At 43.1% G+C, this 11,070-nt stretch overlaps 1 protein-coding gene across 1 annotated transcript; it reads left to right on the top strand.

The window, feature by feature from the left end:
- Positions 1-33: 33 nt before the first annotated feature.
- On the top strand, positions 34-9,435 carry L2HGDH (L-2-hydroxyglutarate dehydrogenase). Its single transcript, XM_073638548.1, has 10 exons — positions 34-198; positions 2,206-2,321; positions 2,631-2,782; positions 2,862-2,993; positions 4,110-4,272; positions 4,606-4,640; positions 5,897-6,064; positions 6,283-6,440; positions 6,955-7,086; positions 8,208-9,435. The coding sequence occupies exons 1-10, from the start codon at positions 113-115 to the stop codon at positions 8,401-8,403; spliced, it is 1,338 nt and encodes a 445-aa protein (XP_073494649.1). The 5' UTR covers positions 34-112; the 3' UTR covers positions 8,404-9,435.
- Positions 9,436-11,070: the final 1,635 nt, after the last annotated feature.

Below are 11,070 nucleotides of genomic sequence, written 5' to 3'. Positions count from 1 at the left end.
TGGCAAGTTATGGTGGGCGTGGTTAGAGAAAAGCTGTGTTGTGATTGGATAATGGCAGCTCCGGTTCTCCCAGGGATCAGCACTGGCTGGCTCTGGTGTATACAGAGGGGGAATGGCCGTGCGGTGCTGTGCGAGGGCAGCCGGGGCCCTACAGCTGGGGGGCTCCAGACTGTACGGACATGGGGGCCGCTGTCACAGGTACCGCTGCTTCTGTCTTATCAGTATAATTGTATGTGCCTGTCTTGTCAGCAGTTGCAGTACTACAACTCCCAGCATGGCTAGACCGGATGGTAGATGGGCAGAGCAGTCAGGACTATGTGCAGTCAAATGGGGAATCCAGCTGGGGGCGGATTTTGGATTTTGTCGCCGCGGCGTAAAAATAAAAATAATTGGCGCATTTATTTTATTTTTTTATGGACAGTGGGAAAAAATGTTATAGACTGTCCTGGGATTTCCTTCCGGAGAAAACCACTTTTTTTTTTTTTTTTTTTTTTTTATTATTTTAGTTCTGCGCATCGCGTTTTTCTTCCCCTTTTTCCCCATCCCCCACAGCCGTGCGCCGCTTGTTTATTTCGGGACAAGTTGTAGTTTTGATCTACACCTCTCACTTTACCAGATACTTTACTAGAAAAGGAAAAAAAAATAACAAAAATTCAAGGCGGGCGTCTGTTCACCATTGTGCCCGGGGTTTTGCTTATGCGCCGTTCACTTTGCTGTAAATATGACCCAGAAGCTTTGTGCTACGGATCCGTCCGGTTCTGGTGATTCCATGTTTATAGCGTCTTATTTTTGATTATTTACAAGAAATAGAAAAGAAAACTTTAATTTTTTGGTCGATGCAGGTCTCCTTTTTTGGGATACAAGCTGTAGTTGTTTTGGGGGGATTTTTTGTACTGTTTTGGCTCCATATGACTTTCTGATCCTTTTTTATATTCAATTTCTTTTTAGAATGCGAACTAATAAAAAGCAATTCTTCCATTTTTTTTATTCATAATCATTTCAATTACCTCCATATATTTTATTTATTTAGACATTAATAGATTAATTTATTTTTTTACTTTGTCATGTACATTTGGGTAAAAGGGTAGTGATTTAATCTTTTCTGTATGTATGTAAATTTAATTTTATTTTTTTATTTCCCTTAGGGAACTAGAACCTGTGATCACTTGATCGCCTTTTCCATAGTATTGCAGTATATTGTAGCTAGCCAATCTCCTTTGGTGTAGTACCATGGCAGAGGAGCAGTGCGCACATCCAATGTATAAATGTATGGCTTCTGCTGCTGAGGGATATTCCAGTGTTTAAGTGATGGATGTTGCCGGAGGTCCGAGCTCTAGTAATCCCACCAATCCTGAATTTTTCTGTTTATTTTGTCCCTGCTTTTGATTTTTAGTGCTTTTTTTATTTATTTTTCTTTTAACCTTTTTTTTTCCCCCATGTTGTTTTTTTTTTTTTTTTTTTTTTTTTTTTTAAGCAGACTTTTTACTGGAAGAAAGCCTAATAACTACAAACAGTCTCACTTTACTCTGCTCCATTTCTCTAGTCGACCTTTGACATAAAGAAGAAATCCTGGATTTTGACCCTGACTTGGCAGCGACTGTATAAAAGTAGTTACTGACTTACGAAAAAACAAATTACTCTTTACCTTCTTAGGTGGATTAGAAATGCGAGTAGGATGTGAATTTCCAGGAATGTACATTTCCAATTTTTTAGAGCAAATTTTTACAGATTTTTTTTTTTATCCTTATAACAGCAGTCAAATATTTCATTGACCTTAAAGAAAAAAAAAAATCTTCTGAAATGCAATGTGTATTGTTGGCAGAAATCGCCACGTTATCTGCTCCTTACATGTTTTGCAGCAGAAATTTGACTTATAGCTTCAAAGCAAATTTTTCTGCATGTGAATGACACTGCCTGACCCTTCTAAGGAATTCACCCTGGGGTCAGACTGTGACTACACCACTTATATAGATAGAAGGATCTCAGACCGGAAAATGGAGAATTCTGGGGTCATTTTCTATAATGAAACAACTGTAATAAATCAGTCAGATCAATAGGAAACCTCAGCAGGTTCAGGAAGCTGAGATATCAGGAGTCTCAAAAGGGATCCTGCAAACATCTCCCTATATCTCAGCTTCCTGGACGCCTTACACCTTGGGTAGCATTATTAAGATGTCTCTACTTCTATTTCATTCTTTCTTTCAGCACCTACGATGTCGTCATTGTCGGGGCTGGAATCGTAGGACTTGCATCTGCTCGGCAGCTCATCCTGAGCCATCCAAATCTCCGATTTGCCATTTTGGAAAAAGAGAACGAGATTGGTGAGTTCAGTAATGGTTAATAATGAGTTTGGGCGGCTTTAGATCCAAACTGTCCTTGTAAGATTGGACAGCACTGTTACTTTGCAGCACTGGGGTCCTGGGTTCAAATCCCACCAAGGGCGACATCTGCAAGGAGTTTGTATGTTCTCTCCGTGTCTCTGTAGGTTTATTCCTACACTACAAAGACACACAGCAAAATTACATTCTGATCGCTGTCCCCATTGGGGCTCACAATGTCTGTACAGCGCTGTGGAACATGTTGGTGCTATATAAAAAAAGACTAATAAGATTGTGTCCATTATCTTCCAGCTTTCCATCAGAGTGGCCATAATAGCGGTGTGATTCACAGTGGAATATATTACACTCCAGGATCTCTGAAGGCCAGGCTGTGTGTGCAGGGGGCTTCCCTTCTCTACGGATACTGTGACCTTAAAAGAATCCCATACAAGCAGTGCGGCAAGGTACGTGGTGGAGGCGTAGCGTCGCTGACCTATGCAGTATCCTGGTGTCTGTAGTGACAGGGAATTGTGATCTTTGCAGCTCATAGTAGCCGTACGGCACCAGGAGATCCCCAGATTACAGGCTTTGTACGAGAGAGGGCTGCAGAACAATGTGCCGGGGCTCCGAATCATCGATGCTAAAGGAATCCGGGAGAAAGAGCCCTACTGCAAGGTGTGAGGTGGGATCACTAATGCTCCTTGTATCTGGATGGGGAAACCACGACGCAGTGGCAGATCCTTCACTCAATGGTCACCAGCAGCACCCACTGGATCCCGTTGACTTATAATGGAGCCTATTCGGGTTCCATTCTGGGATACGTCATTTTGACTGCTTGCTGCACTTTTCTTCCTGTGCCCCCCCTTATATGTAACCTCCAACTCAGACCCTAAAACCTTTAAAAAAGAACTTTTCCGCTCACCTAAGTACTTGTAATACCAATGAAATAACAAATCAGAACATATTTTATAAGAACTATGCATTGTAAAGCGTCATGGAATAGATGGCGATATAATAATAAAAATAATTGTTCCTCCTGGAACTGTTTGAATAATATTCTAGCTGGTTGTTACTTATACTACATCCATTGATACTTATTCGTAAGTGCTGATAATGTCAGACTCTATAGGGGAAAACCTGCTAACAAGGGGAATAGTAATGGCCAGAGGACTATTTATTCATAGATTTCCAGGAGGAATAACAGAGGTACAATGTAGATTTGTAATAAAAAATGCTTTAGAATTGTCCATGGAAAATACAAGTGTTTGTAATAACATACAAGTCAGGAGAGCAGATGACTCGTCTTTAATGATCTTCGTTATGGGGCTGGTCTGAAGGAAGTATAGGTTAGAGGACGAGACGCCAAGCTGAGGGATTTATTATTTTCCTTGCTTTATGTTAAATTGGATCTGCCACCAGATTTCACAATGTAAACTGCGTACATTTTAAAATAGTTTTTGTAGACTTGATGAGTTTGGTGTGCTTACTTTGAAAATCTGTGTCAGAATGGCTGCATAATACCGTTATATAGATGACCATTGTATCAGCGCTGCTAGAGCTTGTTTTTTTTTTTTTAAAAAAAAAAATAATTTTAAAATCCGGATTATACAGCCAGGTAAGTACACCGGCCTTATTAGGTCTAAGATCTATTTAATAATGTATGAATCTGGTGACAAATCTGCTTAATTTCTAATAAAATCTGCCTTGGAGCCTTGCTTTCCCCTCCCACAAGGAGTGATTGACAGCTTTTAGCTTGTCCGCAGTAAGTGTGCCTCACTCTTTACATTGCAGGGTGTAATGGCGCTGGACTCTCCATGCACAGGAATCGTAGATTACCGGCAGGTAGCTCAGTCGTACAGCGATGATTTCCGCGATGCCGGAGGAAGCATCCTCACGGGATATGAAGTGTCTGATGTAAGGATGATGGATGAGAGCTCGGCAGGGTCGGAGCGAGGTGAGTGACCACTGAGCCGCCCAGCGTCCTGCTCCAGGACACATCACTGTATAGCGGGTGTATTTTCTCCTCCGCATTTCGGCCACAAGTTTCAGCCCAACAGTACTTTGGGTCTTGAGATCTGCGGTCTGGTCAGAACTTGCAGCTCATCGATATGTGCCGCCATCGGCTCTCAAGTAAGGTGATCCTCCGAGCGCGGCACCTGAGGCTAGCCATGGGCCGAACATATCCCATAGTCCTAGGGACACAGCCGTGTAAGGCTACATTTCCCAGGCGTAAATAATAAAATCTCATTATCCACATGCGTGACACTGATCTTCTGCTTCTCTCCAGGTCTGGAATATCCAGTCGTGATCAGGAACACAAAGGTAACGTACCTCTGACGTCTCTCATGGCCGCACCTGGAATCGTGTGCTGTCAAAATATTTTAGACAATCTGTTTGCTCGTTGTTAAAGGATACCGACAATTTTTGCAATCGGGTTTCATTAAAAATTTTGCACCAGTTTTTATTTTACAGGTTCTTTGTCTTCCTGCATATTTCTGGATGCAGAATGAGTTGTCTGAGAATCTGTCAGTGAGCTTATTTTGTAACGCTTTTGTTTTTTTTTCTTCTAAGCTTCTCTCAGCTGAATTTTGACTACATCAACGGTCAGCAGAAGTTGAGGTGATAAATCAGTACAAAGGAGTTCAGAAAGACCTATATGAGTTACAAACTCACTGTCATAATGAGCTCACTGATGGATTACCGGACAACTCCTTCTTCAACCAGTAGTGTGCAGGGAAACCAAAAGCCTGCAAAATACAAGTGGTGCAAAATGATTACTTAAATATGATTTTAAATATATATAATATATGTCCACAAAGTTGTCAATATTCTTCAATACACTGTGGGCTGCATAGAGATCACTATGTGGGACCCAAGCAATCGTCCCTACAAGTGCCAGAAGTAATTTGATTGCTGGACTGAATGCAGCCACACGTGTTTCTTCTGCAGCAGTTAACAAATGAATAGTCGCACGGTGTCTGCCATAATTGTTCCCAATAGAGGGGTCCTAAGGGTCTCCTCCTCCTGCAAATTGATGACTTAGAATACGAGGTAGTGCTAAGGCTAAGTTCACACGTAGCATATTTGGTGCGTATTGGCATGCAGAAAATCTGCAGCGTAATATAGCTGCAGCTAAGTACACGAGATTCCAACAAACCTCATCTAGACATTGCGGATATTTTCTGCACATCAGGTCTTTGTACGGATTCAGCTCGGATTTCACCCTTTGCAATAGAAATCTTCAGCAAAATTCCCAAAAAATCTGCATGTAATGGACACAAATTTTGCTGCAGAAAAATCCCCACCAAATATGCCGCTTAGTCTAAGGCCGCGTTTCTGCAATTCACATTTTGTGCTATTCTGAAATTGCCGCAGTGCTACATCCTTTTGGTGTAAAAAATTTCAGCTATTTTGGAGCAATTTTTCAAAATTGTGCAAAAAAACAACGACAAAGGAATCAAAATAGTGATTCTTATATGAGAGGGGGGGAGCGTTATAAAAAAAAAAAAATCCCATGATGCTGAAGTCTAGTAAAGGAAAACTTCTTGTGTCTCCGTAATTCTGTCTGTTCCTTGCAGGGAGAAGAGGTTTATTGTAAGTATGCGCTGACCTGTGCCGGGCTTTTCTCGGACCGTTTATCCCAGATTAGCGGATGTAGCGCAGAACCTCGCATCGTTCCTTTCCGGGGAGATTATTTGGTGCTGAAACCAGAAAAGTGTTATCTGGTTAAGGGGAACATTTACCCAGTAGGTATCACCTCTTCATCTTCATCCCCTGTTGGCTGATCAATTATACCTTTCACACATTTACAGGTTACATTATGGCCAAACGCCTTTGAAAATTATTATTTTTTTGTCTTGCATGATATTTTCTCCTCCAATCACATCTTAAGCTGCAAAGACTGTCAGCATGTAGTAGAAGATGCCAGTGAGATATTTATGGTTTTCTCCATATTGGGCTGCAGGTTCCAGATCCGCGCTTCCCATTTCTTGGGGTCCACTTCACTCCTCGCATGGACGGGAACGTCTGGCTCGGCCCAAATGCCGTGTTAGCTTTTAAAAGAGAAGGCTACCGACTGTGCGACTTCAATGCCAGAGATTTCGGAGAAGCCGTTACGTACAGGTAGAGTTCTGATTATTTTCGATCATTTGCACACCGTAGCGGTGGAGCTCCCATTATAAAATTCTCTGATCTGGGGGTTCCTGGTTCTCTTGGAGTTCCTGGTGTGTAGTAACATGACTTCTTTCTTGTAAAAACAGTGCCACACCTGTCCACAGGTTGAGTGTGGTATTGCAACTCGACTCAATTTACTTATACTTCAAACTTCGGGAAAGAGTTAATGTAAGTCACATCGGGTGCCTGTGTATGGAGCAGGCTCACGAGCCACAAATGGCAGATGACGGCTGTTTTACACAGCCGTCAACTGCCTCTAACAGCAGCTGTTAACCCCTTAAGTGTCACTGCCCTATTGCGCTGTTCTAGATGACCTCCACATTCCTCCTCCGCCGCCGTGAGTAGGTTGTAAGGTGCTGACCATGGAGGCTAGTTTGCAGTTCTTGCTGGCAAGCGAGGGGCGTTTTGCATCCTTTGCTCTTTCCGCCCTGTGTACCACTTACTTCTATCTTTTATATTGCAGCGGCCTTCGAAAATTGGTCCTGAAGAATCTGGTTTATGGGATGGGGGAGATGTATCGAGCGTTGTTTCTACAAGCACAGCTGAAGGAGTTGCAGAAATTCATCCCCGAGTTGTCCAGTAACGACATTCTCAGGTGAGATCCTGCGCTGAAATTAACTTTATAAAGTTCTTCTTTTATTTTATTGCCTTGTCCTCCTTTTTGTGCTGATGGACTTTACACCGAATTCATCAAACTGTGCACACACACGATATGTGATGAACTGGCACAAGTTCAGCGATGCATATTTTGTCGGCTCTTTGGTTTTGTTGGCTCATTTTTATTGTAAATTTTAAAAAAAGACACAGAATCCTTTTAAATAAGATTTAAAGTGAAGCTGACAGCTGATCCATGCCCCAGATCCACGGCTGTTTAATTTCAGCCAGGTATGTTTGACTCCGAAAGACTGCAGCGTTTCAGAGAAAAACATTACCTTTAAAAGCCGCCGGGGACCGAGCTGCACAGGAGACTAGTCGAACAGGCTCCCCTCCTTTCCTCTTCAGGAAAAAGAAAAATATTCATTTATGAACTGCAAAGTAGATTTCCCATGCGAATGAATAGGAAGAGTTTTCCAAACACGCCAGGAACATAGCCTTAGCCTATGTTCCGTTTTTGGTGAGTTTTTTTATTCTGCATATTTATGAAAAAATGCAAGTAATCTACATTATTTTAATGGGTGCAGAAAGTCTGTAACATCAAAAGCTCATCGTGGGAACATGGACTGAAGGTGTTTTTTTTTGTTCATTTTTTTTTTTTTTTAAATATACCTCTGATTCCACCTATTTTACTATCAGGTGACCAGCAGGACTTAATCAGGACCCTCTCCCCAAGGGTCCCATTGCAGCTGTATACGCTCCCTCTAGTATGGGAACATGTCACTACCCTTTCTAATGCCACTTGTGTAGAAAAAGAATTAAAGTTTTCACAGAAGGCTGCAATTACCTTGTAGTCTGGTGTAGACTCCCTGCAGATCGCAGGAGCGAAGTGGTTTCTGATGCACGATGCTGCAGGTTAACTTTGGTACAATTCAGCATGCACTGCTTGTACTACATAGATGTTACTGGGGATCACACACAATTCAAAAGCTGTAAACCTGCACCTGCACGATGCAGTACCTGGCACGGCCACCACTAAAAGTATGGAGCTGTCCCTGGAGTCAGCTGGTTTGATATTGATGGCGCCTATGAAATAGTCCTGAATAACCCTTTCTCATTTAGGGGTCCCTCTGGAGTCCGAGCTCAGGCCCTGGATCGTGACGGGAACCTAGTAGACGATTTTGTTTTTGATGGAGGTTCTGGAGCCATCGCCAGCCGCGTTTTGCATGTGAGGAACGCCCCGTCCCCGGCCGCTACCTCCTCCCTGGCGATAGCAGAGATGATCGCCACCGAAGTGGAAGAACGGTTTAATCTCTGACGGAGCTGCTGTGTCACTGACTGCTCATCACATCTCATGTCTATGAAGGAACTTCCTACAGTCACTGAAAGAACCAGAACATCCTGCGGCTTCTGCAGAACATCAGGAATTCCCCGATTTTCCATCCGGATGCAGGATGAGTGGTGTTTAGTGTGAATAGACCTGTACATGTAGGTGGGGATGAAACTAAATACAGAAGATGTGATGGTTTGTGGGGAGGGATGTCCGCCGATACGCAGCGACCACACTCCTCTGATCTGATGATGTGCCTCTTTTCTAGGGTCAATGCACACAACGCGTTTTGCTTTTAAAGGGTTATTTCCTCTCAAATAGCAAAAAAACTTGTACTCGCTGGGAGTTCTGGCGATCAGCTAGTTATCCCCTATCACTTTTTGAAAATAACCCTTTGGATATTTATTCCATCCTTCGGGGCCGTGCAAATTACGCACTAACTCTGCCCACAGACGCTGCCACTGGTGTCAGGGCATAATCATTTATTGGACGCGCCTCAGTGTTCAGTAGTGAGCACGGCTCACAGAGAAAGAAGAAATTAATGGGCCGGTGGCCATCAAGCACTACGGACCTCGGGGGCCGGATAAGAAAGGTCATCAAGGGCCGTAAACTGCCGGGGGCCTGAGGTTCCCCATTCATGATCTAAAGGAAGGAAGGTTATGTGATGTCACAGGAGCAGGCGCATCCACAGAAAATTAATGAACGGATAGCACAACTCCCCCCCCCCCCCCCCCGGGATGTGGAATTTACTCCCTGGTTTTCATACGTAAAATGCCTCAAAAACCCATTATGTGAATTGACCTTCAGGATTTATTCTGTAGCCATAATGCAGTATCCTTTGGAAAGTCGCAATCGTGAGGCCTTTTTAAAATATGACATTTTATTTGTGGTTTTAGTGTTTTCTGATGCGGATTGTGCGCGGAAAAGTTTTTATTTTTTCTATGTACAAGTACAAAACTGTATAAAATCCTCCATGGAGAAAAAAAATTTAGTAAAAAATTAAATTTTTCTGCCACTGTTGTACCTTGTGGTTTTCTGTCTCCCTTCCCTCCCAAAAAAAGAATGGGGAAAAAAAATGCAGTAAAAGTGCTAAGTGTAGACAGGCCTCTAACAGCAGCGCCATAGGCTTTTCAGCGGCTGTTTTCAGGTACTGCAGTTCAGCTCCTATTGAAGTGATGGGGTTGGGGCGGTTCTGGACCACTACCGATCTCATATTGATGACCCTCTCCTAAGGACAAATCCTTCAAACTGACCCTGGACTTTTACAGTCATGAGTGTAAATCATCCCTAAAATCCTTCCAAAGGAGGGAGGGTGGAATATGTTTTCTCAAAATGACTTGGTGCCCACGTTACTGTTTATTCTTCACCATCTACCGGAAAAACCTGTAAAAGGGCAGAAAATGCGGTTCTAGGCTCAATCCCCTTCATTAACCCCTTCACATTCTATGACGTGTGTGTTGTAAGGCAGCGCTAGTCATCATGCTGGGGGACACTCGCTTCACCGGGTCAATTAATGCACACATGCAACGTTTATTACACTTCATAACTGCTTATAACACAGTCTGTCTCAGTGGCTCACCGGCATGTTTACACACATAACATCCAAGAGCCTTTCAAGTGGCAGACAGGCCCACTTGGCTCCGGTTACAGCCTTCAGCAAAGTAACTATATCAATGTCCATATAACGCACCGCTTTTACCTTTTTGTCGGGTCTAGCGGTTTCCATCAGATTTGTTCTGCCACAGCTGTGGCTTTACTGCTTCCCAGATGGGGGTCTCCAGCTCTCATACCTTCCAAGGCTACTGGCATCTCTTACGCACGCACACATCCAGCCTCTGCCTTTCAGGATTCACCAGGCCTCACTAAGCCTCTCCAGGCTAACAGTGTCCCACACCCAGGGAACAGGCCTCACGCCTTTCACACTGTCTCAAAATCACTAAGATTTATATATCTTTCAGTGCATGCAGGACCTTTGCTGATGTCACAGTCATGTGATCAGTCCTGTGTGCACAGGACCTGTGCTGATGTCACAGTCATGTGATCAGTCACCTGAGGGAGAGGTACATGGTCAGCCAGAACACACCCTGGACCATTACAGTAATGCCGCTGCATTACAGTGTATATATGTGTGTGTGTGTATGTATAATTGCTGCTGCTTAATCATTCAGATGCCGCGGTCAATCAACGCACCTCTGTCTATTTGGTCGCCCGTCACCTCTCCAACAACAAAGTAACAACAAAAGTTTTAAAAAATATTTTAAACAACAAACTTTGAATCGGTTTCTTTTCTGTAGGTAAAAATAAAGAAATGAAATAAGATGCGCAGGTTACTTATCGCCGTGTCTGTAAGAGCCCCATCTATCACAGTATTAAATGATTTAACTCGTGAAATCTGGAAAAATAATTGAAACCCCAAAATTGTTTTTTTTTTGTTTGTGGCGTTATGAAAATGTTGACTGGAGCTTATGATGGTGGCATTAAGGCTGTGTGCCCACTATGCGTTTTTGATGCGGAATTTCCGCAGCGTAAACGCTTGGTAATCCGTGCCCCATGATCCCCAATGAAAATCTGCATGTTCTGTGCCCATGCTGTGGAATTTTCCGCAGCTGATTTTCCTTGTGGAAAAATCCGCAGCATGTCCATTATTTGTGCGTT

Source organism: Phyllobates terribilis, unplaced genomic scaffold, assembly GCF_046119375.1.
Source record: "Phyllobates terribilis strain yellow unplaced genomic scaffold, ASM4611937v1 Scaffold_7__3_contigs__length_470593459, whole genome shotgun sequence".
Lineage (NCBI taxonomy): Eukaryota > Metazoa > Chordata > Amphibia > Anura > Dendrobatidae > Phyllobates > Phyllobates terribilis.
This window is presented reverse-complemented; position numbering and strand designations above follow the sequence as displayed.

Bases quoted from the DNA above. Each gene is read 5' to 3' on its own strand.
- L2HGDH (XM_073638548.1), top strand. From the start codon at position 113: ATGGCCGTGCGGTGCTGTGCGAGGGCAGCCGGGGCCCTACAGCTGGGG. The intron at 2,783-2,861 runs GTACGTGGTGGA...TGATCTTTGCAG, and splicing joins CATACAAGCAGTGCGGCAAG to CTCATAGTAGCCGTACGGCA. The intron at 6,065-6,282 runs GTAGGTATCACC...ATTGGGCTGCAG, and splicing joins TTAAGGGGAACATTTACCCA to GTTCCAGATCCGCGCTTCCC.